Source organism: Sinohyriopsis cumingii, chromosome 12 (assembly GCF_028554795.1).
Source record: "Sinohyriopsis cumingii isolate HCF-2022 chromosome 12, ASM2855479v2, whole genome shotgun sequence".
NCBI lineage: Eukaryota > Metazoa > Mollusca > Bivalvia > Unionida > Unionidae > Sinohyriopsis > Sinohyriopsis cumingii.
The window spans coordinates 38706779-38733301 of record NC_142972.1 but is presented as its reverse complement, the minus strand read 5'-3'; the positions used below and the strand labels follow the sequence as shown (position 1 = coordinate 38733301).

Below are 26523 nucleotides of genomic sequence, written 5' to 3'. Positions count from 1 at the left end.
GACTTTTCTTTTGTATCTTTGTAGGAGAGTCTGAAAAGTTTTCACAAGAATCTATCTATGCAGCTGGAACAGATTCGAAAAAACCAGAACAAGAGACAAGGCATCAGCTGATAAGCATAAAGAATCCAAGATGGAATATTCATGAAGAAATGAACCAGTACTCTGTAAATTGGATTTTGCAGTTATGTATGCAGAGTTCTTGTATGTTTGCCTATGGAAAAGACATCAGTTGCAAACAACATAGACCCAGCTCTGGTATTTGAAATGGTTGCCATGTCTAAATACACCTGTAAAACTGGCATGAGGTTGCTATGCACAGATTTTGCAAACAAAACTTGGAAAGTCAGAGTTGTATTGAGCTAGACAAGACAGGTTGCTGTTAGAAACAGTTTTACTTAAATTATAAATGATTGCATGTGGTGATTCACTTAAATTCTAAGCAGGTTTCAAAGACTGAATATGCTTGATTTGTAGTACAAGTGAGTGACCACTTAAGATGGCTTCTATGGCAGGCTTGACCATGAATTAGAGTATGATCCACTGTAACTTTAGAGGCCAATAGATGACAGCAGTGTTTACATTTGTTATTTCATGGTGCAATCATTTTTTAATGAACAGTTTGTCTTCCAGTAGATACTGCTGTGCTAGTCATCTTTAACATATCAGAGCATTTGATTGCTGTATCTGACTGAGAACTTTTAATTAAGTTTTATTTGTAACATCTTAATTATTGTAATGAGTGAAACTCCACTATTGCGTAATGACCAGGGTCCACGTAATGCCATCTTGCTATGTACCATATTGTACTAAAGCCAGACAAGTCAGTTAACTAAAGAAATATTGCATTTTATCTTCCTCACTGTATGGGGGAAGGGGTTGTGGTTTGGTTTGGTTTTGTTTTGTAGTTTTAATGCCATTTTTCAGCACATGATAGACAGTATATGGCAACCAGTATAGTTTTGGTAGAGGAAGAAGCCAGGATAAACTACCAACCCACAGGAAACAACTGGCAACCTTTCTCACATTCCCATATTAGATGAGCCAAGACTTACATTGACAGAGGTGAGTTGGAAGTGATCTGTGATTGTGTGTGCTTTAGACTACTTGGCCACCCAGGGCCCCAGGAAAGAGGAGAGCAAAACTATGGACTCCACTGACACAGTGATCAGCTTGTTCCATATTAAACAAGAAATATTTACAACAGATTTTACACATTTAAAATTATTATTGTGGATGAAAATCTGCAACTTAAGAAGCATAAATAAGGTAGAATATGTCTACTCATCAGTCACCAGCCTCTCTGATTGTATATGAAATCATAATTCCATCAGAAGTGATCACAGAGAAGCATAATTTCTAGATCCAGTCAAATCCAGATAGTTAATAATTTGCTCATACTCTTACATTAACTTACAAAACACTGTATTTTCTGCAACATTCATATTTGCTAGACATGTCCAAATGTTCTGATTTTTGAGAGAAAATAAAATGCATAAATTAGATATTGAATATCTAAAAAGAATCCTGTAATTAGACTTGAAAAGTATTTGAACTGAAAATTGATAAAGGAAGTCAATGGTGTTAACCTCATAGTCAACTTGAGATTAGAAATCTTCAGGTGTGTATATACATTTAACCGCCTGGACCCAGTTTGGGAATAAACCATTCTATTGTGTGGGTACAGAATGAGTTCTATACAATCATTCGAGTCATTCTCAAAATGACAGAGAAAAAATTAATTAAATAAACCCAATGTACTTTAAAACATTTGTATATAACTGTGACTTTGATATATTGCAGAGTAAAATCAAGGAGTAGAATGGTTATTATATTTAGCCAATCCTTCCACTTCTGCAGCTTAAACACAACAGCATGACTAAGCAAACATATTTTGGCTAATGTTTACCCAGCATTGAGTGACTATACACAGGATGCACTGAAGACAAACGCAAAGTAAAGTTAATGACTTTATTGTTACTGGTTCAGTTATAATTAGATTAACAATTATCAGCTTTTTAAGAAACTAACAGCTTCCAAAAATAAACAAGGAGTGTTTGGTTTTTTTTCTTGAGAATATAACACATCTTGTCAAATTCGCTTGTTTATTTTGACACTAAAGAAAGTTCTGCAGTGCTTCAAGCAGTTTGTGAAATTTATGTAAACGTTCAGGAGACATGCCACAACCATGCTATATCCAAATTCATGTTCTAATGAAGTGTGCTATAGTGGGGTGTCACTGTATAGGTCATATGTTCATGTTACATGCATGTTTCATGTTTGAGACAAGACTGAGGTTACAAGTATCATAATGCATTCTGTTGAAGGTCTTAATATACTAATTCATAATTATGGCAGTATTTATGCATATTAGACATGCTGTTTTCTCTGCTGTTGAAAAGATTGCTGTATTTTTCATGTATAAAGGGAAACTGATTATCCTTAAAAGAATTGAAGTTTATGCTAATGGAATGTTTTGTGGTCTATGTCTTTTGAAGGCATTTTTATGCATTTGGGTGCTATTGAAATGAAGCCTCTTTTCTAAAATAAAATGTGCTAATGTTCTGATAATGAAAGATGAGACCATGAAAGCTTTTCTCAGATTCGTATCAGAAAATGTGATTTGTGATTAATGAGCATTATCTCAAGTGCCACTAATACTTGTATATGCTTAGTCCTCTTTTAAGTCATGTATTAAATGACTTTACTTTTTAACTGTTCGCGAGATGTGCCATGAAGCTGTTTAGAGATTACAATTATTTACTTTGTAATCTTTTATGAATGATCAGGCAGTATTTCTGTCACAGTATTGTACTTTACAGGCTGTTTCTGAAATGTACCTGGAAATTCGTAATTGCTGGATTTATGTCAGACTCGTACTCCAAGGGTTACAGGCTTTATACCCACCCAGATCAGCCTGGGTCAACGGCCATGGTGTGTTCTTGGAAAAGACTAGCCTCTATTTCCTTGGCAAGATATAGCCAATAATTTGTTAAAAATGCTGTTAAATTCAACAAAAGAAAACTTGCAAGAATTGTTAAATAGAAGCACTATAGTTCATTCAACAGCAGTTAGTACATCTAGACTAATAATAAACTATGTCATATATAGAATTTAATAGCATTGAATTTTTACTATTTGCAAAAATGTGTACATTATCACTTGTGTGTATACAGGAGATAATTTGATGGATATTTTACTCATCATAAACAATTTTCGTATATTTTATCTTAGTGGAGTTTTAGTGTTGGTAGTTTTTCTGTATTTTTAATATAGCATTTTGGAGGGAGTGTATTTAACTGATAGAGAAAATGTTTATTTTATAATTCAGCTAAATACTGAGTAACTTCATGCTTTGCTAATAGCAAAGATAGCTTAAGTAGTAAACTTTGTAGTCATGATGATACTTAATTTAGTCTGTATGAATCTTTTTATGAACAGTATGATGTTTGAAATTTTTGTATATTAATTGACATTGTTAATGGTTGACAATTTTTTAAAAAATGGCTATGAAGATTGTTTAAAAAAATTAAATGATAACAATAAGGTGTAGTGTTTATAACTTAATTTCAAACTATAAAGGAGTTTAGAGACAGTATTTTAAGTAATGCTAGAAAGCTGGACAATACTTTAATAGAGCAGAATTTAAATTGTTTTTTAATTACTGTGTCTTGATTCTTGGTTGAACTTACAAAAGAAGAGTGAAAACAAAACAGAAATTTTCTATGGCAAATATGTATATTTTGTTTAAGGTAGATAATTATTTTAAGAAAATACTGGAAAGTTTGAATCTTGGTGAAAAGATCAGTACTTTAGAATGATTTATTGTAATTGATTTTCTGCTAAATAAATAAAGAAAGCTCTTATATAGAATATCTGCAACAAGAAAGATACTAGCTGTATCATTTTATCTCGCCCATGGTAGCAGATGGCAAGAAACACGTCACTTTTCTGGCAGCAACATCTTCTGATCAGCATTTTTTAAACCTATTTTTGAAAGTCACATATAGTGAGGATACATGATTAGTTGGCAAGAATTGTATGGAAAGCCAGAAATATTGAGGATTAATTTGTTGGTTAAATTGTATAGGAAAGTCACAAACAATGCTTATACATGATTTGATGGCGAGAATGGTTTTAGAAAGTCACAGACATGATTTGTTGGCAGGAATTGTATTTGAAGTAGTAATAAAGACAGTATATATATTGATACAGCTTGAACTTATCATAAGCCAAGAACCTTGCTCAACATCCTCTCGACAGCTGTTATCTGAAATCCACTTTTGGTTGCTGGAAAAAATGATATAGATAAATAAGTTTTATTTGAAGCTTATATTTAACTTGGCATGAATTTCTATAATCCTAAGCACCACTGAATTTTTTTGGCACACCATTGAATGTTAAACCAAGATGTATGTGTGTGTGTGTGTGTGTGTGTGTATATATATATATATATATATATATATATATATATATATATATATATATATATATAAAATATTTTTTTGTCAGTTTTCTAAATATATGTCTCATGGACACAGGTAGGATACAGGTTTATCACTTGTGATCGGTTGATTCAGTATGAATTTTGAAAGCTTTTAAATTTTAAATAATAAAATTTCATTTAATAAAATAACATAGCTGCTTCAAGATGAACTGCATAAATCATTTTCTAAAATGAATTTGCTATGTGTAGCTAGGTTATATTTTTATGGAGACCTTCTTTTTAAACTTTAGACTTTTATCCGTAAAAATGCACAAACTGTATCAAATATCTTTAACCAAAGTTAGCAATTAATATAGCTTTTAGTAACTGGAATATATTTAAGTAGATACCTTTGTTTGCAAAACTGAATATGTATGTATGTATGTACAATGATAGAAAATATGTGTATACTGTTAAGCGATATTTTGACAACAGATGTATAAACATTTCAGTATAAGGAAAACAAGGGTTGTTGAGTTTCCTTGTAATGAAAAATACATAATCTATTGGTATATCAAAGATACAGTACATATACAATGTATATATTTTATTTTATTTATGCTATATACAAGTGTGCATACACAGATTTTAGTGGAGTTAAGATTGACTACAAGAAGCTGCATACTGACAAAAGGTGACAACTCTTCACATCCCTCACAAGTGTTTATGCTTTAAAATGTTCTTCTGTTATTCCAAATCTTTTTTAATATTTGCTTCATTTCTGTGAGTTTCTGTTTCATTTGTGTTCATAAAATAAAGTAAAACTCCTGTTAAAATTAAAACGTTTAGGTTGGTTTAAATAAACAAAGTACACAATTTCATGGCCTGAGTCCAGAACATTGACAGTATGGCATGGCCATTTTATGTCAATCAGCCTCCAGGTAGTGCATGTACTTTGAACTGAAAGGAAAAGACCAGCAACATGACAAACAAGCAGGGGGTAATTTAAACATTCAGTGTTATTTACAGTTCAGTGATGTCATTTTACTGCCTGAGTAGGTTTATTATTACCATGCATGCTGACATTGAAATTTGCCTTTTTATTTTATCGTACTGGCAGGTTGGTCTATTACTTTTTGCTCTCATTCATCCAGAGACTGACCTGCTTAGAGAGAGAAATCTGTGTCAATATAATAAGCGTAATGGTCTGCTTACCAAAGAGTACACCAGTGTAACCCCACCAATCCCAGCATCCCTGTGGGTTGGTTAATGACTTGATAACTTGTGGATATAGTATGATGATATTATTCAGCTCCCCAACTTCATTATATCCAGCATGACTCACATAGTTCTCTCCAATGTATCGTCTGTAGGACAAAAGTAAGAGCTGTATAAAAGAAGGTCTTTGACGAAGTGATTTTTGATTAAATAGTTGTGTTCCAGATGGTCAGAGTAATAAAGAACAATGCCAAACATAACGAGTATTCATTCCCAAGAGGCAAATTTTTAACAGAAATTTCATTTAGAGAAGATAAATTCTTTATAAATATTTTGTAAAAGTTGTTTCATAATTTCAAAATATGCCAAGAAAAGTGAGACTGAACTTTTAAATTAACCTAAATGCATAAAATACATCATTTTATTCCATTTTCGTTTTTATAAGGGTTTTTTCTTTGATTTTAAAATATTTTACCTTGGAGCATAAACAAGTATCCTTTTTTGTTCTGAAGACGCATGTGATGAAACATTTTTAATTATACAGATAATTAAATAGGTACTCAGCTGTGCTCTACAAGTAAAGTTACTTTCTAATCATGTTAAAAAAAAGTGATCTGAAACTTGTATAGCTTTTATGATAATCAGCAAATTGGATTAATTTCTTTACTCCAGTTCTACAATGTATGTTATGCTTGGATTATGAAAAGACTATATGTCAGAAATATTGACTTCGAATCCCATCACAGTTGAAGGTTTTATTATTTTTTTATCTCAATAAACCTTTTTTTTTAGGAAATAGGTTATAACTAATATTTTGGTATCTTGATTTTGTTATCTGGGAAAAACAATACAGATAATAATGCAATTATTACCATGGCCATTTTGTTGTATTTTCTCAAAAATGCTATATATGTGCATCCTTATCACATTTATCACATACTGGTACATGCAGGTGATTCCTAACTTGTGTAAGCCAAACTGTAAATATATGATTCACATTATGTATTGTATAGGCTTATAAAACGCTGCAATCATGTGAAGATCTTTATTGGGAATGAATCTTTAAATATGTTGACTTGTCAGTGTATGTGGTTTGTTTAAAGCTGGAAAAGTCTAATTAAGATTAACTTGTAATGCATTTTTTATGTACATATTGTGGAGTCACATTTGCTCAGTTTTAGAGCATAGGACCCTTAATCAAAGGGTCACAGGTTTGGTATCTGTCGGCAACAGTATTGTGTTCTGGAAAATACAACTATTCATTAGCATGATTTAGTCCATGGTGTGTTCTGGAAAATACAACTATTCCATTGGCATGATTTAGTCCATAGTGTGTTCTCGGAAATACAACTATTCCATTAGCATGATTTGGTCATTTGCAAAACAGTTCACATGAACCTTTGATTAATGCTAGGGAGAGTTCACTGAATATGTCACTTCCACCACAACATTCTGGTGGGATACTAAACAAAATAATTATCAAAAGAATTCAAAGCCAGTTCTGAACAGTGGACTATGTCACTCCCACCTGAACATTCTGGTGTAATACTGAAAAAAAGATGCTTATACGAGGAATTTAAAGCCCATACTAAACAGTTAAAATCACTTATGTTTATTTTTCTCTTGCCTAGTGTTATATATATATATATATATCTTTATTTTGTGCTTAATTATTATCCATTCTTGAGAGTTGTAGCTATCTGACCTTTGTCATGCTTAGTAGTGTGAACAACGCTGCAATCATGTGAAGATCTTTATTGGGATCTTCTTTAAATATGTTGCCTTGTTAGTATATGTGACAACACACTATGATAAACAAGAGGCTTATTTGAATTTAAGTTCAAAACCTGACCCTGTTTACGAGTTAGTGGGTTTTTTTCCTTAGCAAATCTATTATATCTCAGGTCAAGTGAAATTTGTTTATAAAGAATTTGGTCAACAATTATTCATTCCTGTTTTACACTCAGTCTGTGTAATCACTAATAGTTGTGTTCAGATACAATTTGAGGGGAATTAATATTTCATTTATTCAGTTACAAAGTGCTTATTGACTTTTTGGACCAAAACACTACTTAGTTGTCCTACTCCAAGAAACATGCTGGTTTCTACTTTCAACTTTTGACCTCAGTCGATTTAGTATTGCAACAGACAGGAGTAGTGATGGTGACAAAAAGTTGTACCCAGTCTGTGTAAGAGACTTTGACAATGAAAAGGGCAAAGTCAGAGTGCTCTTCTTTCATTACCAGATTTAACAGTAGATTCCACTGGAGAAAACATTTTATTTATTTGCTTGATAATACTTTGAATAAACTTACGTTGGCATAATTGTATGAGGTTTTAAGCTGATACTGCATCAGTGATGACTGGAATTCATAAAGGAGTTGTATTCTATATTTTGAAAAATGACACCATCATTGTACAAATCAGGTTGTCTCTGTCATATGATGCACCATGTTGCAGGAAAAGCTGCTGATAAATTAGAAAAACTCCTAAGTATGAAGTTGGCACTCCATTCTACCTGACAATGTACTTCATATGGATAGAGTTGATTTTTTCATCTTATTTCCCAGCTAAAAGACCCATTAACTGTAAGATATACATTTCCTCTTCTTTGTTAGGTTATGAAAGGAATATTCTTTACCATTCTAATGCTGACTGTGAGAGATTGTTCAGTATTGTTCACAAATATAATATTTAATTCAGATCCAGGCTCTCTAACCCAGCACTTAGTGCTTTACTGGTGTGCAAAACATTCATGATCTCAGCTGGTACAAAGTGTTTTGAAATGTAATATGAGAGTCGGTTGCCTTTTAAAACTCATAGTGTTAAGTACAAAAACTTGAAACAGTAATTGATGTTAAAATTCCAGAGGGATAAATAAATCATTTTGTACATATGCTCATTGAATTTTTATCGTGTTATATGTGGATTACTCTTTTTCTGCTTGGATTACTCTTTTTATCCAAGTGGATTACACTTTTTTCCTCGCCACTGGTTGGCATGTATGCATCTATTGTAATTCACTGTTGCATATCCATATCATCAGCCAGCATCTATAACCACAGAGCTATGCTAGGCAAAATAAATAAAGCATCTTGCTCTAGTTGGTTAACATAAGCGTGAATTTTCTTGAATGTCACATACAAATAATTAAAATATTGCTCTCTCTCTCTCTCTCTCTCTCTCTCTCTCTCTCAACATATCTGATTATTATGCAGTTTTACAAAAATAAAATGTACAAATTTACTTAAAATCAGTTTCAGTGATTTACTATTTTTAAATTCAGTGAGAAGAAAAAACTTCATGTACTTAAAATATATTGAGTTCCACTGTATTTTGAAATGGGTTTAACACCAAATACTTTCCTGACCCCTCCATTTATCAGTCCATGCATAGTTAAAATGACTGAACTGTATTTGTGGAAAAAAGCTTTTGTACTTACTGCCCCATAAGACATCCATGAAAGGCGATATGCAACTTGCAAGCTGAAATTAACACAAGAAGTCATATGAACATGAAGAAATTCTGTATTTCATTGGAATATATAAATTTATTTTATACTGACCTATATAACAGTATATTATGATTATTAAGTTTTGCTAATCAGGAAACTGCTCTTCTCTAAAGATGTTAAAATATATTATTCATATTTCAGTATAAATAGGCTGCTGAAACCTGCATTAATTGAATGTACCAGTATACAAATTCAAAATAAATACCATGAATCGAAGACCCTTAAGTATTAACTCCCTTTATTCTCTGTTGAAAAATCTCTTGTTCGCATAAAATTTATGCTCAGATATAACTAGTCATGAAAATATTTTAGTTTTACATTACTTTGTAGAACTATTTTGCATTAATTAATGCAAAGTTTTATCAATTGAATAGCCATTCGTAAAACTTTAGTTGTAACATCTCCATGCACTAGAGCAGACAGGTCCAACTACAGACCTGCAGTCCATATGAGTCACCATGAGTCATTTTTTTGTGGCCTGCACTAATAGAAATTGTCAGTAATATAATTATTGTATAATTACTGTAATACATATATATATGATCCACAAACTTTACATATTTGGTCCATGTTGCCCACATTGTTGAAGATGTCGAATGACCCTGCACTAGAGCATACAATGAAGCAAATTAATATCTGCACTCTGTGTAAGTTCCATCTGCAGCAGGGTTCAATAAACCTGATGTTTGACTGCAATGCCTTTACCATTGGCAATGACCGAACCAGGCAGCACAATTTAGCTGCAGTCATCATTATCAGCCATAAATGCTCCATGATCCTGTCCATACCACAAGGCAAAGACATGCTGGCCATAAACACAGTGGCATTCGTGACTTTCACATCCATTTATCACAGGTAAGATGGCCACCAAAATGACAATTGATTGCTAGCTTTAACACTTTAGGACCATCCATGTTAATTCTGCAAGGCAAAGATATTAAAGCCAGCTACCCAGAGGTTACGAGCTGCAACATCCCAGAACCAGTTGTGCCTTGCTTGTCTGCACAGTTTTGTTGACCAGCAACCCCATGTCACCCAACCCCAGTATTTTAGGACCTTGCAAAATTGTAACCTGCCTTGCAAAAACGTCCCTCGTCTAATGAAATGGTAGATAATCATACGCCTGATGAATCGTGCTAGCAGGCCAACTTGAACACAATTTTAATGGCAAAAGTCTGAGCACCAGTGTTGCGGGGGTTATGTTACTTGGGAGACTTGGACCTGATTCTCAATAGTTTGGTCTCAACTTTTGACGGGAAGAACAATGTTAGGGCTACCTTGGTATATATTGTGAAGGTTCCAGCAACTATGCACTTTAAACAACACTGCTATCAAACAATTTACCACATTTAGTCTGCACAAAAACATCCACCACCACTAGATTTAAAATCAGGACAAAAGCTTCAAGTGGCTTCTGATTCATTTTTATATGGCAACCAGTCTTTGTATAGAATACATTCATTGCAAATTAGTGTCAATTTTGGACACGCTTTCTACCAAGAACGGAACCTACAGATTCACATCCATTCCTCTAAATTATGTCGTTACATTCTTTATTAAATAGTATAAATTCCCATAGAATATTTTCTTAATGTTGTTAAATATATTTGTTGGCTTTTACCATGATTATATGTATTTAAAATATTTATACACTAGAATGAAAAATTTCTCAATATTCTTGGACTAAAACATTACCTTGAAATTATAGTGATTTCAGATAAGGACATTCTGGATTATGTTATTGTGATACATCAAAAGAGTTAACACATTGCCACTTTCCATGCCGCTGACATATTAGCACAATCAAGACCACAGGCACATCAACAAATTGAATATTAGAATTGATTTGGAACACCACAGAAACTCAGAACTCCATACATTTGGACTTGTGATAAAACATAGAGGACTATTTGGGATTTAATTCATAATACTGCCAGTTTTGTTGTTTTGTTTTGGGGTTTTTAAAAAAAAAAATACATGATATTCCTGGTAAATAAATTATTTGCTGAATTTATAAAACTTGCTGGTTTTCGCTCATTTCGGTTGCTTAGTTTAAGACCATAGAGCCGTAACAATGAAGTGAAGGCAAAACCTCCACTTCGTAAAGGGCAATACATTATATAAACCTCGTAGCTTAAAAAGCATCATGAATCCCTTCTCCACCTTCTACCTTCTACACTGAATTCAAAATTGCCCGCAAAGAGAAAATAGAACAGCTAGGATATCAAACGGCAGAATAAATTCTTTTGCATGTGTCCTAGAGCTTATCAACGTGTGCCTCGCTCCTTCCCTAGTGCATTTGGCTATAAAACTAGGTCTGGCCCTGGGAAGAGCAAATAGTCTAACGGGCTTAGTCAGCACAAGAAAAACAAAACAGAATTATACATTCCGCTTCAGTTTCATTATCCAAAAATGCATTGTTGACAGCTTGTACAATTAAGACGCATTAAATACCCGCGTCAACTTTAGAGATTTTGCTTTCTCTTTGACGCCCCAAAAACGTAACAGTGTAAATTGTTTGATCCAAATTTCCAACAAGATCAGACAATTTTTAACAGAAGGATCAAAATTACTTTTGAGTTCCGTGGAAACAATTATGCCAATATTTTGATGACAGACAACATCATGTTTGCTATGTCTCATTTTTCTCCAAAAAGGTGACAAATAGACTCCTAGATATCTTCGATATGTATTATTTATAAACATTTAAGGACTATACTCGGTTTGGGAAGTTGAGTGAACATTTCAGTTGCTGTCATGCTTTCAATTAATTTCAAAGAAAGAAACGGGGAATATTTATTAAGAAATAACAGCAAACAAACAAACAACCTTGTAACCTACGATGTTAGGGGATGTATTCTTTTTTACAGAATAATTTTTATTGTATATACTCGTTTATAAGCCCAACTGCAAACATTATAGACTCTGATTTGCCGTCTCAGATATGGGTCTGTAAAGTCTGCAGTTAGACTAAACTTATTAGTGAGTACATACGTTACGATGTACAATTTGAGATGATACATATTAATGAATCCCATAATTATAAGTCTAAGAGGAGACAGATTACCGATTTATAATTTGAGAAAGTATATTTTTGATATAATCTCACATCTTGATTTGTCCAGGCAGTGGGAGGGTACGTAGATATATCCTATGTCATCCATGCTGTACATCGAGGGGGTTGACACGTAGAAAAAGTCTTCCTGGTTGAACTTCAGCAGCTTTATTATATATAAATGAAATAAGAGATACTATTATGAATGGACCATGCTTCTGAATAGGTAATAGCATGTATTTATGAGCGTCAAAACCGACGACTTCACGATACTCTTTGAAAAAGTGTTTTCAGATGAAATGTGCATATATGAACAGTAAATATTATTTAATTAAAATTGTAGATTTGAAGAACAAGAGGCAACGAAGTTAGGTTAATTTTGCTAAGAAAAGATGGCGTCGTAGCTGATCTTAAGTAAACATTGTTTACCTTTCCGGCAGCAGATGTATGAGCATTGGGACGCTGAAAATGTAAGGGAAAATAACAGTTTACATAATCAGTGATTATGTTAGTACCATAATCTCTCTCTCTCTCTCTCTCTCTCTCTCTCTCTCTCTCTCTCTCATGAAAGAGAAATACAAAATTAGAAATTAATCAGTGACGGTGGTCGCCTAGACTTATGAATCGTCTTTAAGTGATTATTAAAAAAATAATTACTTTTGTATTAAAAAATTACAGGCAGTGATATCTATGTCTGAAAGAACTTCAGTGGAATGTATAGTAAGTGCTAGGCACGAGAAGACGGTTGCAAGTCTCATAACGAAACGCGGCGAATACGTATTTGTCGAGAATCATAACTTGATCCCAGCTTATTGATATGTAAATTACCGGACAAGGCCGTCCGTCCATCTTTTTCCATACCAGTATGATTACCTAATGTATGTAATGTGAGGGGTGGTGGTTGGATGTAAAACATATTTATAAACACTCACTCTAAGGTGTCCTCCATAAATAAAATTAAGTAGGTCAAAGGCTGCAGAATAATTGCAGTTCAGCATGAAGTCTGTGTGAGACAGTTTGTTGCACGGGCCACCAAAGTTGTCCGTTGGCTAAAAAAATGCACAAAAGGTCAGATTTAATTTGCATTCAGTTTTTGTTAAAAGGTCTTAACGATCTTAAGAACTTCTAATGTAACAGAAAGAAAGAAAACATCTTCTCAAAGATAATTTCAGGGAATATTTGAGCACGATGTGCGTCGAGAGATTCGTTGTCTTCGAGTGACAGTAAGTGATTATAAATTGCATCGATGTAATACCCTCACAACAGTCTCCTTCACCAAAAACAAATTGTATACCTTTCTTATTGAAATGCAACAAAATTAACCATACGACTATATTAGTCTTTTGAAAGCATCTCTGATACAATTTCACTAGCTTTAGAATGGATCGAAGTTATTTATTCTCTGAGGCTGCATTACTCATATATTTGGTAATAACCTACATACATTTGGTGATTCTATGGTCACAAACTAAATAAAAGAGAGAGAGAGGAACATACAGTATTATAGTATGAATCTAAAATAATCCTGATAAAGTTCTATGAAAGTCCATAAAGTTCTATGAAAATCCTAAATGAGTTAAACATTCTGTATAAATTTCGAAACCGGAAATGTACTGGTACGCCAAGAATCGCGACGTTGCCAAGATGGCGTTATCCAGAACTCCTTCGAATAATTCACAACAGTTTGATAACAATACTATACTCAAAACAATGAGCATTTTTTATTTACTGAACAGTCCAAGCAAAGGTATTTCCTCTCGAAAAGACCGCAACGGTGGCCTGGGTGGTTAGAGCGTTCACCTAGGATGTGAGAGGTCGCGGTTTCGAACCCATGCCGACAAAGGCGGCGTTAGGAGTACGCGGGGCCTAGGGCCGACCATGACCGCGCGGGGCCAGAGTGAAAAACTGAGATCCAAGTTATCGGACAGCCGTTGCCCGCTAGTGGCGTTGAGAAAATGGTTGCATCTGTCTGCACCTGTGCTGCCACCTGTTAATTGCGTTACGAAGTTGACTAAGTTGACTTCGCAACTTTGCGTACATTATGTGCGGCCTGTTTCAGCGTTTCCAATTTACCGGAGAATATAGCTTCACAAACTCATAGGGACAACCTTAGACCTGAAGCGCGGGGCCCCCCTCAAGGGCGGGGACTGGGGCGGACGCCCCACTTGCCACCCCCAAACGCCGTTCATGCTGGCCGAGTCATTACAAAAATGGTACAAACAGGTGCCTCGCTTGGTGCTCAGCGTTAAAAGGTTAGTGTTTAGACTGGTCGGCCTGGTGTCAGGATAATGTGACTGGGTGGGACATAATGTTACATGTCTGCGGCATGATGCTCCACTGCTAAGACATCACTATAAACTGCCACGCTGCAGACATAGTTGAAATATGACTGCAAAACTATTAAATCTACGTTAAAAATCCAAATCTCTCTCTCTCTCTCACACACACACACACACACACAAGCACACCCCCACGTGACGAACAACTAATAAGTTTGCGTCGATTTGGCCCTATTCATGTGACCAAGTTTAACGATGGGAAGTTACAATAATATTCTAGAAACGTCGCAACCTCATCAACCGCTGAGAAATCAAGCCATAGGTGCCATTTAGTCTTATCATTAAGATCATTAATGGGCAAACTACTACAGTCTTAAGATACACAGGTCGCGTATGCAAAAATGTCACTAAAGATAAACTGTACGATTTACAGCCATGAGTACAAATTATAAAAATTAGATAAAATCATGTACCAAGAGTTACAACAAATATATATATATATATATATATATATATATATATATATATATATATATATATATATATATATATATATATATATATATATGAGATAGATAATTGTTGTTTTATTGATACTTCTCTTCTCGTTATCTCGCATATTTGCCCATTGCCTTCGCATTTTTTATTTTCGGCATTTGAACAATAATTGTCATTCCTTAATGGAGGGTCTATATTTTTAGTTTCTCAATACGTTATATATATATATATATATATATATATATATATCAATAATGAAATAATTGTGTAAAGCAAATGCTAATTTCCTATAATATTTATATTCCAGCCTTTTAAAGTATTACCAAAATACCCCCACAAACAATTAACAAAAAAACAACCTGCCCGTGCTCCGCCTGTACGTCAAACACGGTTTTAATGTGTCCAGCATCACTGATGAAATGGCCATAAAACTGCTGTATTTTAGGACCAACTCCTGGAAAAGAAACCTCAAGAGATAACTATTATGAACATATTTTCTTATGCAGCAGTTTGCACATATTTTCCGATACCGAAACTATGTATATATACTCAAACCTGAAAGCACAATTTCATCGATTATGTGTGTTCCACAAAGTAGTGGGAGTGGCATGCAACATTACCTTGTCCGTCTGTGCGTAACACTCTGGTCTGTTTTATATTTAGGTCAGTTTTCAGGTGCTGCAGAGGGCAATTTATGCTTCATGAGCACATATCTAGTTAAAAACGAATACAATAAATAGACAAATTCAAATATCGCTGAAGAGAGATTTTACATTTTATCGCCAATTTAAAGATAGTATTAAATGCAGAGATAATTGAAATTATTAAATACTTTCAACTAAAAGCAAAACCCAGCCCCAGGAAAACTTTACCCGTGTGTGTGTGTGTGTGTGTGTGTACACTCATATCTGCAACTGAAACATTATCGCCTCAGATTGTCACGAAAACTTAGAATAATTTAATGACATGTACAACTCTCATTGCCCATATTCAACCCTGTAATTTAGAGACTCCGTATTTTGTATGACAAATAGCTTTCTCCTAATAAGTTGTTGCAAGAAATCGTTAAAGGCGGCTGCATTAATTCTGAATTATTCACTTCCTGTGTTTACCGGAATCCTTAATATTAAAGAACGCACTATTGCTTTCCGCTATCGCCTCCTAGAAAAAGATTGAGATTTTCATAATTCGTTTACATCTGGATCTTTTCTATGGGTACAAAAATGTCGATCATGTTACAGTAGACGTTATGACTGACCGTGTGTCATTCATGGTGTGTAAATGCAAATATGCTGAGTAAGTCTTTCTAATGAGACTGAAGTGTACCCATACAATTAATGCAAATAGTTGAAAAGTATAGTTTCATAAAAAAAAGAACAAAATTGCAGATGGGACTCAAATGAGTCAGTTAGTTTAAGGAAAATCATGTGAACGCAAGCTATAGTTGAGCTGGAATTTAGACGAACCTTCAAAGGACAAGTATGAAAAGAAAAGAAGCATAACACATATTACACCAAGAATGATAGGTAATAAGAATGTGTAGAAGGCTGCAAGTTGATCTGTGAGATTCAATGTTCGTCTGGGTTAACGTTTATGAAATAAAAATTTTAATGAATAACTGAGTAATTTTTGATCCTTAACAGAAGACAACAGGCCACCAGCTCAGACTAAACTGAGAGCGAAAGTACAATTTTCTTAAAACAGAATCCTTGCTAATCATCAATAGAAATGACAAGCTAAATAATTAAAAAAAAATTCAATATATTTGTTCAACTAATAAAATCCTCCTGATAAAAGGAGGAAAGTCCAACCATATGCAGGTCAGGAAAGTCCAAGCATATGCAGGCCAGGAAAGTCCAACCATATGCAGGTCAGGAAAGTCCAACCATATGTAGGTCAGGAAAGTCCAACCATATGCAGGTCAGGAAAGTCCAACCATATGTAGGTCAGTGTTGTCTCATTTGCTTTATAGTATAAACCTATACTTTAATGTACGCCCTAAAGAAGTAAATTTTCATTTTGGAATGAAATTATTCATTTTTCAGATCATTGTTCAGAATTTGTGAATTTGATTTCTCCTGGAAAGACAGGTGTTTGTATAGACTGGTACTGTTTCTATCGTTTGTGGTAACATTTTAGACATTTAGGTGACAACGTGTCTAAGTATAGTAGAATGGATACCAAACTTAAAGAGACGAAAGTTAAACTTGTCGATACGTTATTCAATTTTAATATACTTGTGCTAGAGAGAGGCCACCGATTTTGCGCCTAGCATATCAAAGGTATGCAAGCTTACATTGATGTAAAAAATAATTTTCTTTGAGCAACTTTGCATGCTGCCTGAAGTTTTTTTTTTGCGCAAAATAATTATTTTTACTCCGTCAGTTTGGCTATCAGAATCCAAAATTGCAAGTTAAACAAACTGGCTTTATTCCAGATATGGGTAAACTGCTGGATACAGTTAATCTAAAAGACTTCACAGAGTTATACATGTTTCAAGGCCGATTCCCGGTTAATAAATTTGAATAGTTAAATTCCAAGTCCATATCTTAAATTAAAATGCTTTGAAAGTTAGACTTTACGAAAACATTTCTTTTAGCCTATTTCAGAAGTTATTGCTTAATGGCAGTTTCATTCCTTCGGGTAAATATGGGAAGTAGAAAAACATTTCCGGCGTCTCTTAAGTCATGTCGGCTTGTTGTCAATATTGTGACAAAACGTTTGTCATTTCTAGAGGAACCTGTATGTACTCGTCAAGTGGTATGCACCTCAGTGCTTGATCATTTTCTATCCGTATGTTGTTTTGTTACAAAAGACCGTGAACAGTTTTGGTGTGATATTATTGATATATTTGGAATGCATGTGTACAGTCACTTAGATTCAATATCGAAAACTGATTTAGTGAATACTCTCTTAGGAATGATTCCCGTAATTTGTAAATCTTTTAGGTGGCGCTCACCAGTTATTATGTACTTTTGAGAGAGTGACGCATGTAAGGTGAAATTGTTTGCATTTAAAACATGCACAATGGAGAGAATGTTGGCATACTTCAATGCTACATTAATGTAATGTGGCTGATATTTCTTTGGATATTGTACTTTTGGAAATTGTACATGATCTAAGCACACTGCTATCTACAATGACAGCTCCCTTGTGCTAAAAATTCAGCCTGAATTAGTCTAAAGTACACTATCCATAGCAGCTATTAAAATAGGGAAAATGAATTTTGCCAGACTAGACAATACCAGCTTCTGAACGTGCAATGAATGAATTGCCAAAAAAAAAAAAAAAAAATTTTAAAAAAGTTATCGGCTCATATTTAAACAATTTACCTCTGAAGTTCAGGAAGTGAAAATGACCAAGTGGACCTAGCACTTTTTTTGAAAGGTGCACATCTGGAGTAAGGCCAAGCTGTATACTCTATAACCCATATTATACCCATCAATCATACACCAAAATAAAGGGAATTAAAGGTTCTTTCAATTATACCTAAGATATACAAGGTTATTTTTAAATAGCCAGTATAACCAGTGAGGAGAGCCGGGGAAATTCTTTCTCTTTAAAATTCTAACCCTATGCAAAATACGAAACTGTAGAGCGCCACCTTAAGCAATGAACATCTAATGTATTTCCAGCCTCACATACATACATACATACATACATATATATATATATATATATATATATATATATATATATATATATATATATATATATATATATATATAAACTGTGGAGAAAATATTCAGCAAACGTTTGATTGTATTGATACTGATACCGACCGTATTCCTTGTTAAACCTTTATCAATAATCCTGTAAATTAGTTTATTAACACAATATTTTCTGCTTGGTTCATCATTGGTATTATTTTTATCATCGCACTGGATAACCATTCCGATACTTTTAAATGAAGAAAGCAATAACTGCATTTGATAATGAATTTTGTGATAATGAATTTTGTAAAAGATATAGTTTGCCTTTAAATCTACCATACAAACGTTACAGTTGTGTTCACCACTGCTATAATATGTAGGGGAAAGAAATGATGAAAACGATCTATGACCTGTAGATAAACCCAGTTAATGTCCCTTGGTTCTCCTTGTGAATGTTCACCGTATGTGCATTTATTTATGTACGATCATTGATAAATGTATGTTATTTCTCACCTTTAGTTACTGTACTATTACAAGCCAGTGGTATTTGGTTGACCTAGCTGTGTCAAACTCTGGCGCGATTCCACCAGAAGTCATAAGTTTACCACAAATTTCCAAAGACTTCCATACAACTTCAGTTGTAAATTAGAAAGCCCGACGTGTTCATTCTATACATAAGTTCTTACTCTAATCAGTTCAAGACCACAAATCTCATAACATTCCAAATATATATCAACCGCACATCTGCCTGGTCTCTCTTCATCAGGTTTCCGTTCCGTCAGCAGTTCACGCCGTAGAAACTATACAACTATCCCCTAATACAAGGAATTATTTTAACTATACCACCTTAGGCCATTCAATTCATGGTTTCAAGGCACACTTCGCCAGTAAAACTGCATCACATGTGCCACCATCGCGACATAAACGGTATCTGCCAAGTCCCTACTTTTTGATTCCATTGTGTAATTTACCGGTTTCCTAACGTAAATAATGCCACTGCAGTCACACAACCAATGTAGGCAACTCGATTTTGATAGGGACTAAGATACGACAAGGACACTCTCATGCGGTTTTGACCTGAATTCACTAAAAGTGAACCATGGCATCATGAAAACTCACTAACACTTCACTCCGTGACGTTTGCTGCTAGTAACTGGCTAATTATTTCGGGCTAAGGAATATTTCTATTGCACCGAGTTCCAATAATCAAACAAGTAATCACACAAATCTACGAATTCCTTAAAACGGGACGCTATAACGAAATGCGCATACTCCAAATTTATTACAATACTTTCTATTTGTGCTGTATTATCTGTACAATTGATTATACTCTTCGTAATATACAGAGGAAATCAATCAATCACAAACTACGTAACGATATTCCACTTAAGAATTTGATTTTTTATCTAGTCAAGTACTAGGATTATGTTCGTGCAATTTAAACCTTTTTACAAGTACCAGGGTATTGTAGGTACAGTTTTAAATCCTGTTACAAGTTCCAGGGTTTTGTAGGTACAGCTGTAAACCTTGTTACAAGTACCAGGGCATTGTAGATACAGATTTAAACCTTGTTAAAAGTGCCACGGTATTGTGGGTACAGTTTTAAACCTTGTTACAAGTACCAGGGTATTATAGGTACAGTTTTAAATCTTGTTACAAGTACCAGGGTTTTGTAGGTACAGCTGTAAACCTTGTTACAAGTATCAGGGTATTGTGGGTACAGTTTTAAACCTTGTTATATTTGCCAGGCTTATGTAGATACAGTATTAAATCGAGTTCTAAGTGCCAGTATTATGTAGATACAGTATTAAATCGAGTTCTAAGTGCCAGTGTTATGTAGATAAAGTGTTAAATCGAGTTCTAAGTGCCAGTGTTATGTAGATACAGTATTAAATCGAGTTCTAAGTGCCAGTGTTATGTAGATACAGTATTAAATCGAGTTCTAAGTGCCAGTGTTATGTAGATACAGTATTAAATCGAGTTCTAAGTGCCAGTGTTATGTAGATATAGTGTTAAACCTAGCTATAACTGCCAGGTTTATATAAATAAAGCTTTAAACCTAGTTATAAGTACTAAACTTATGTAGATATTGTTTTAAACCTAGTTATGTATGCCAGAGTTATATAGATACAGTTTTATTCCTAGTTATTAGTCCCAGGATTATGTCGATAAGTTTAGTAACTAACCTGTGTTGATGCAATTTCCTGTAATAGATGGATTGAGATAAATATATAATTTTTTGTTAGTTTTGTTCCTTTTTTCTGATCTTGAAACCATCATATATAAATGTGTTGAACTTTTAAGTATGACTAAGAGAAAAGCTATTTGTCATTTGTGTAAATGATTCTTTGCATTATGAAAAGCAGAAAACATGATATCCATCCTCTTATATATCTAATACTAATTTCTCATGTATTTTATATATTAACAGATGATTGTTACTTTGTATTTATTATATTTTTATTTTATCTTCATTGTTATTTTTTTCTACATACGTTCACATATCCATCATTATAGTAACATACATTTTTCGTAATCACCCTGTATATTTGATCCTGTTTATTCTCTACGTGAAATAGAAGGTGATTTGGGATCAGGCACAAGTTATTATAACTCACTGATGTCAGTGGGAAAACAAAATATTCATGAAGGACAAATGAACAATTAACCAATAATAACAGTAGTATTATAACTCGTGAAGAATAACTGAAATGATTAGAACAAAATAGAGAATAAATTAAGAAGACTGAAAGTTTCACAGAGATTTTAAATTCAGTTAGTGCAAATGAAGGATAACTATAAGTTACAAATAAATATGTCACTTTGATGAAAGTATATTGTTTTTAGTTATTCTTGCTATTATTATTATTAGTAGTAGTAGTATTGTTTTATATTGTTTTTGTTGCTGCTGAATTTTTGTATAAAAAGGTGTATATTCTATAGCAACAGCTGTAGCTAATTCAATACAATTAGGATATTCATAATATTGATATCGGGAACACGTGTGCTGCATACCTTTTTTCCTTTTTGGCAATTAAAAGACAGCATATATAAGACATTATTATGACAGAACGAGACCAACGCATACAACACAGACATCAATCAACCTGGATTAACAATTGAGTCAAGCTGTCCGTCGAAGATGTACACCTTGTCATGAAGGAGGTTTGACGTTGCGTCTGCGTTACCCACAGCAGCCCCAGCTGTTACGATTGCCTCAAGTGCCGTCGGGGATATGAGGGACGGCGTCTGCATACATACGAGAGCTGTCGCCACGTTACCGCCCGTACAAGCAAATGGCGCTGAAAGTGGAAAAATGAGAAGGCTACAGTGGTTACCCATTAGTATTTTAAAATTACGTTACGTTTACACATGACAGATCTTTCTGTCCGTATAGCTAAGGACAGACCAATGGAATTTTCCCTAGGGGTTGAGGGGACTATGAATTTTTCTGGAGGTAATTTCCGGTCCTCAGATAGCTGAAACAAAGTTTCTTGGTCAGATTTAAAGGAAGAGAGAGAGAGAGAGAGAGAGAGAGAGAGAGAGAGAGAGAGAGAGAGAGAGAGAGATTAAAGGAAGAGAGAGAGAGAGAGAGAGAGAGAGAGAGAGGTCCTTTATATCCATTATGTCAGTTGGAAAAAAAACATCCTTACGTAAAAGGAAACAAAAATGACCCTGTCGAAAAAAAATTATAGTCCACAGCCCCCTTTCCGAAACTGTATTTGTTAAATGGATGGTCCGTAACGACTGCCATTAGTGCTATTTTACGGTGAGCCTGACAAATGAATGGTACATTGTTCGCTTATTTCTGTCACGTCAGAGAAATAACATAGGAAATTTCTGCATGAATGAACATCAGTTTGATGGATTTGGTTATCCGCCCCCGTGGCCTTGAACCCTTGGATTTTCTTGCTGTTCACCTTCAGTCCAATCTTTATAGCTGTCTCACTGAGTTTATTTCACGTTTATATGCCGACTTGAAAACAATTCAGTGTCGTAGGCGTAGTAGAGGTCTTCCAGGGATTAATTGAGGGTCCACCTAATCCCTCTTTTCGTCCACATTTGTATGTTTCCTCAGCCAGTCGACGGCAAGGGTGAAGAGAAAAGGTGCAAGGATACAGCCTTGTTTCGCGCCTGTGTTGGTCCTAAAGCAGTAAGATGGTTGTCTTGGTGCTGACTTGTTTTTATTATAATATTCGGCTGGATGGCATAGAACTGGAGTATTTTCCAGAGGGATCAAGATGAAGCTGTCGAAATCCTTTTCAAAGTTTAAAAGCTTATATAGACGCTACTGTTCCATTCAGTTGTCTGCTCTAGTATATGTCTGACTGTGATAATCCTTTCCTTTCCATAAGCCACTTGTTCCTATCTGATGAGGTCATTAGCTTTGATGGTGATACTCTTGAGAATTATTTTGTTGAAGAATTTACTGAGAGGGATAGCAGGGTGATACCTATCCAGTTCATACACTCCCCAATGTCACGCTATCTTGGGAACTTGACGATGATTCCAGTTTTCCACTCGGCGGGGAAATATTTCGCTCTATCATATCTTTGTAACATTTCTTTGAGAATCTTTCAGTTTTCTGCATCTTACGACTTTAGCATTTCTGAGCAGATGCTATCCTCACCAGGAGCTTTCCCAATTTTGAGGGATTTGGTGGTTTGTTTGACTTTGGTCTAAGTGATGTCATCTAGACTGATGCCAATGTCCTATTCGGCTTTTGGGATCAACATTGTAAACGGTGGGTCTGGTCTGTTCAGTGCTTTTTGAAAGTGTTTCGTCCATCTTGCCATTTTCTCCCTCTGTATCGGAAAGGATTTCCCGAACTGCACTCTTCAAACAATGTTTATCTGAGTTATATTTTGCAATATATGCGTATATTATTTATAATGTTTTGTATGATACCTAAGTGTCGCACATGCAAAATTATCCATCTGATTAATGTAATTTGATATTGATAACCTTGAACTAGAATGTGATATACAATACTCCTTTTGTAGGAATGATCCATGGATAGCGATCCGCTTTTTTTGTACATTTATTTTGCAGTAGTTCCATAAAGAAAAGCTAGATATATTAGCAACAAGCAATATCCAAGCCAGTGAACTCATCCTTAACCACTAATTGGGCGTCTTTGAAAATTCGCAGAGCGGCATTCGTAGTATTGTTGTATACCCTTTCATTATCATACTTTAACTAGTAGTTCTAATCGGTCATAAACACTCCTAAGATTTCTGCATATTTCACCAGTTGTACATTTCAGGTTATAAGAAACAAAAGGGTAAAACCTGATTACTTCTTTAAAAGTTGTACCTTAAGTCTGCGTATGCTGAGTTCCTTCAGTTGATACATTTATGTTGTAACTTATTTGGTAGCAGTTTATAAATTTGCACTACGATAAGCATACATTCACTCATGTATCAGAAAGTTGTAACTGTATTGGCGCGTTGTGTAAGTTGCTGGTCTGTCTGCAACACAAGATGTTCTCCGTTTACAAAATTGCATAAAACATGATCAAACAATATCAATCCTGAAGTCAAAATATCATCAATGCCTGACTAAATTTAAAAGGAAAACATTATTCAGCCAAATGATGAGTTATGCTTAAAAAAGTTTCTTAAGTTTGTCAGTGTTTTTACAGCGACCAGGTAAACCTAGCTTTTGCATTGCAGCAGAGCACGTTTTTCATGCTAACATTGTTCAGTTAGTTGCTGCACGAATCTAATAAATTCTGTGTCAAATATGAATCAGTGATTTAAGATGTAGATCTATTCTCTGAGAATGTGTTTCATGTAGTACTAATATTAATAATTAACCTATCCAGATTTCCAGTCGTGGTTATCACATTGTAACTAGCAAACTATTTAGTTTTTCAAAGGAAGATAGAAATGGCAGAACTGTAAAGCTCCAAAATCCGTATTGCATCAATAGGTATCAACTGCATTACCAGCTTAATCACACCCACCCCGACCCAGGAGAATAGTGCTGTGAGAACGCTTGGGAGTTCCCTTACTTTTCTTTTGCTCTCGCCATTGCCCCACCAACCCCACCCCCGCATCTGAGTAACATTCGTTCCCTCGCTTCTTTATTGCGTTTTCTCCCTTCTTTTATTAGCACTATACCACTTCCCCATCCCCATTATCTATTCCATAAATGCATTTTAAAATTCAAATATGCTGCATACAAGTTGGTATACACAAACCATCAAACTTTCTTTCAAATAAACTATCTCTCTCTGGATAGTGACACTTTAAACATCACTCAGTATTTCATTCATTGACATAGTTATGACTGATACAAAGAAAATGTCAGTGGCGACAGTGCTGTAGGTAACTGATTTAACACTATTTCTTTATTTCCAGAGCAATTTCGTTCATTAATTCTGCCATTTTGGCTTAATGTGCGGAGCATCATGGGGTGGGGGTGGGGGTGGGGGCAAGGGTACTGGACTATCCGCCTATGCACTACATATTTGATCACAGAAAATGCAAGTAACGTTACGACTGTGGCTCCGTTTCCTTCCACCACTACATGGTGCCATGTGAACAAAAGTAGTTCCGAGTATAGTTCTCAATGGCGGTGAATTACATTCGAGATTTATTTCTGGACTTGACGGGAAAGGCCGAGCACGTTTCAGCTGTGTACCTACCTCCAGCAATCATCCCAACACCCATGATTTGCGCAGAATGGATGACGTGAAACTGGGTAGCAAAGCAGGCTCCAGACGAAATTCCAGATACCGACACCTGGGACTTATCAACATTGTAGGACTCTGAAATAATAAGCAACCCAGTCACTGTTTGTTTCAATACAAACGACAACAAATATGCATAAACTCTTACGCATGTTTTCGCGATGGCGTACTATAAATAAACACAAGTACCTAAATTGAAACTTTTAATTGCACCATGATCTTGAGAAAGTGCTAAATATATCAAAACAGAGAGATTACGTTTCAATAGTATTTCTGTCTTTAAACACAGCACTCCTTGTTGGGGGCAAACTGGTAAGTTTTACATCTTGGTTAAGTCAGCATTACTTCAAAAGAAGCAATGAAATTTAATAAGATATTACATATTTGACGTGCTTAGATACATGTACTGCGCTAGCGTTTATATACATAAAGGCGTGTGTGAATCGCGATTTACTTTCAAAACAACTGATTACACCAGACACGAGCCAAAGGAAAACCCAAGTATTCCTACCTAAAGCTGGGGCTGCAGAAGATAGGAAGAAGCGAGGCTCCTTTGATGATGTACAGTAACCACAAAACCCCAATAATACAAACATGCAGAGGACCATCTTCATTTCCATCCACTTTTATTGGCTAACCACAGCAAAACCAAACTTATCTTGTGACAGATCTTGGACGAAATTGTTATCAGTGACATCACATCATGTAAATGAGAAATCCTGACCCAAAACAGCCATCATACACCAAGGAATGACCAACCCACACATCAATCACACGTTGTGATGTTGTGATAAGAAGAAAACAAATCAACGGCCCTCTTTCGTCTTATTTACTCTCTCTCTCTCTCTCTCTCTCTCTCTCTCTCTCTCTCTCTCTCTCTAGATTATGAGGAGGTTGAGTATGGAAGATAGTTTTCAACTCGAGTAATTAGCCAATTTTTAGGAGCAGACATCATAGTGTACAGTATTCACGAGACTTTACAACAGCATGGATTTGTTTCCTAAATGAGCTTTCCCATATTTCTTAACTAAGGGAACTCTTTGGATACTTTTAAGTATACTGTTTATAATTTGAGATAGAAATAATTATTAGTATTGGGTGTTTGTGTCGTGTTATGTATTGTATGGCGTGAAGCAATAATATTCGGCTCGGAAGAATCATATAAATGTGAAACAAAAAAAACCCC

At 34.8% G+C, this 26523-nt stretch overlaps 2 protein-coding genes across 4 annotated transcripts in view; one reads left to right on the top strand and one right to left on the bottom strand.

Annotated features, from left to right (window-relative positions):
* The window catches only part of LOC149786288 (mitogen-activated protein kinase kinase kinase 7-like), a 79926-nt gene extending 71383 nt beyond the window's left edge, over window positions 1–8543 (top strand). For all 3 annotated transcript variants that reach the window (XM_089976674.1, XM_089976675.1, XM_089976673.1), the window contains one exon: window positions 25–8543. In XM_089976674.1, coding sequence (XP_089832800.1) covers window positions 25–111 — 87 coding nt within the window. In that variant the 3' untranslated portion in view covers window positions 112–8543. The remainder of the gene's footprint in view (window positions 1–24) is intronic.
* Window positions 4155–26013, bottom strand: LOC149786287 (uncharacterized). Its single transcript, XM_089976676.1, has 10 exons — window positions 25849–26013; window positions 25293–25415; window positions 21748–21942; window positions 15347–15441; window positions 13143–13259; window positions 12640–12672; window positions 12265–12376; window positions 9084–9126; window positions 5639–5790; window positions 4155–4287 (listed from the first exon to the last, which is right to left on the bottom strand). The coding sequence occupies exons 1-10, from the start codon at window positions 25955–25957 to the stop codon at window positions 4223–4225; spliced, it is 1044 nt and encodes a 347-aa protein (XP_089832802.1). The 5' UTR covers window positions 25958–26013; the 3' UTR covers window positions 4155–4222.
* Window positions 26014–26523: the final 510 nt, after the last annotated feature.

Excerpts from the sequence above, each read along its gene's own strand:
- LOC149786287 (XM_089976676.1), bottom strand. The coding sequence starts at position 25,957 with ATGGAAATGAAGATGGTCCTCTGCATGTTTGTATTATTGGGGTTTTGT. Across the intron at positions 15,442-21,747 it reads TGACTCAATTGTTAATCCAG|GAGTTGGTCCTAAAATACAG; the intron begins GTTGATTGATGT and ends TTTCTTTTCCAG. Across the intron at positions 4,288-5,638 it reads TTACACTGGTGTACTCTTTG|CAACCAAAAGTGGATTTCAG; the intron begins GTAAGCAGACCA and ends CATTTTTTCCAG.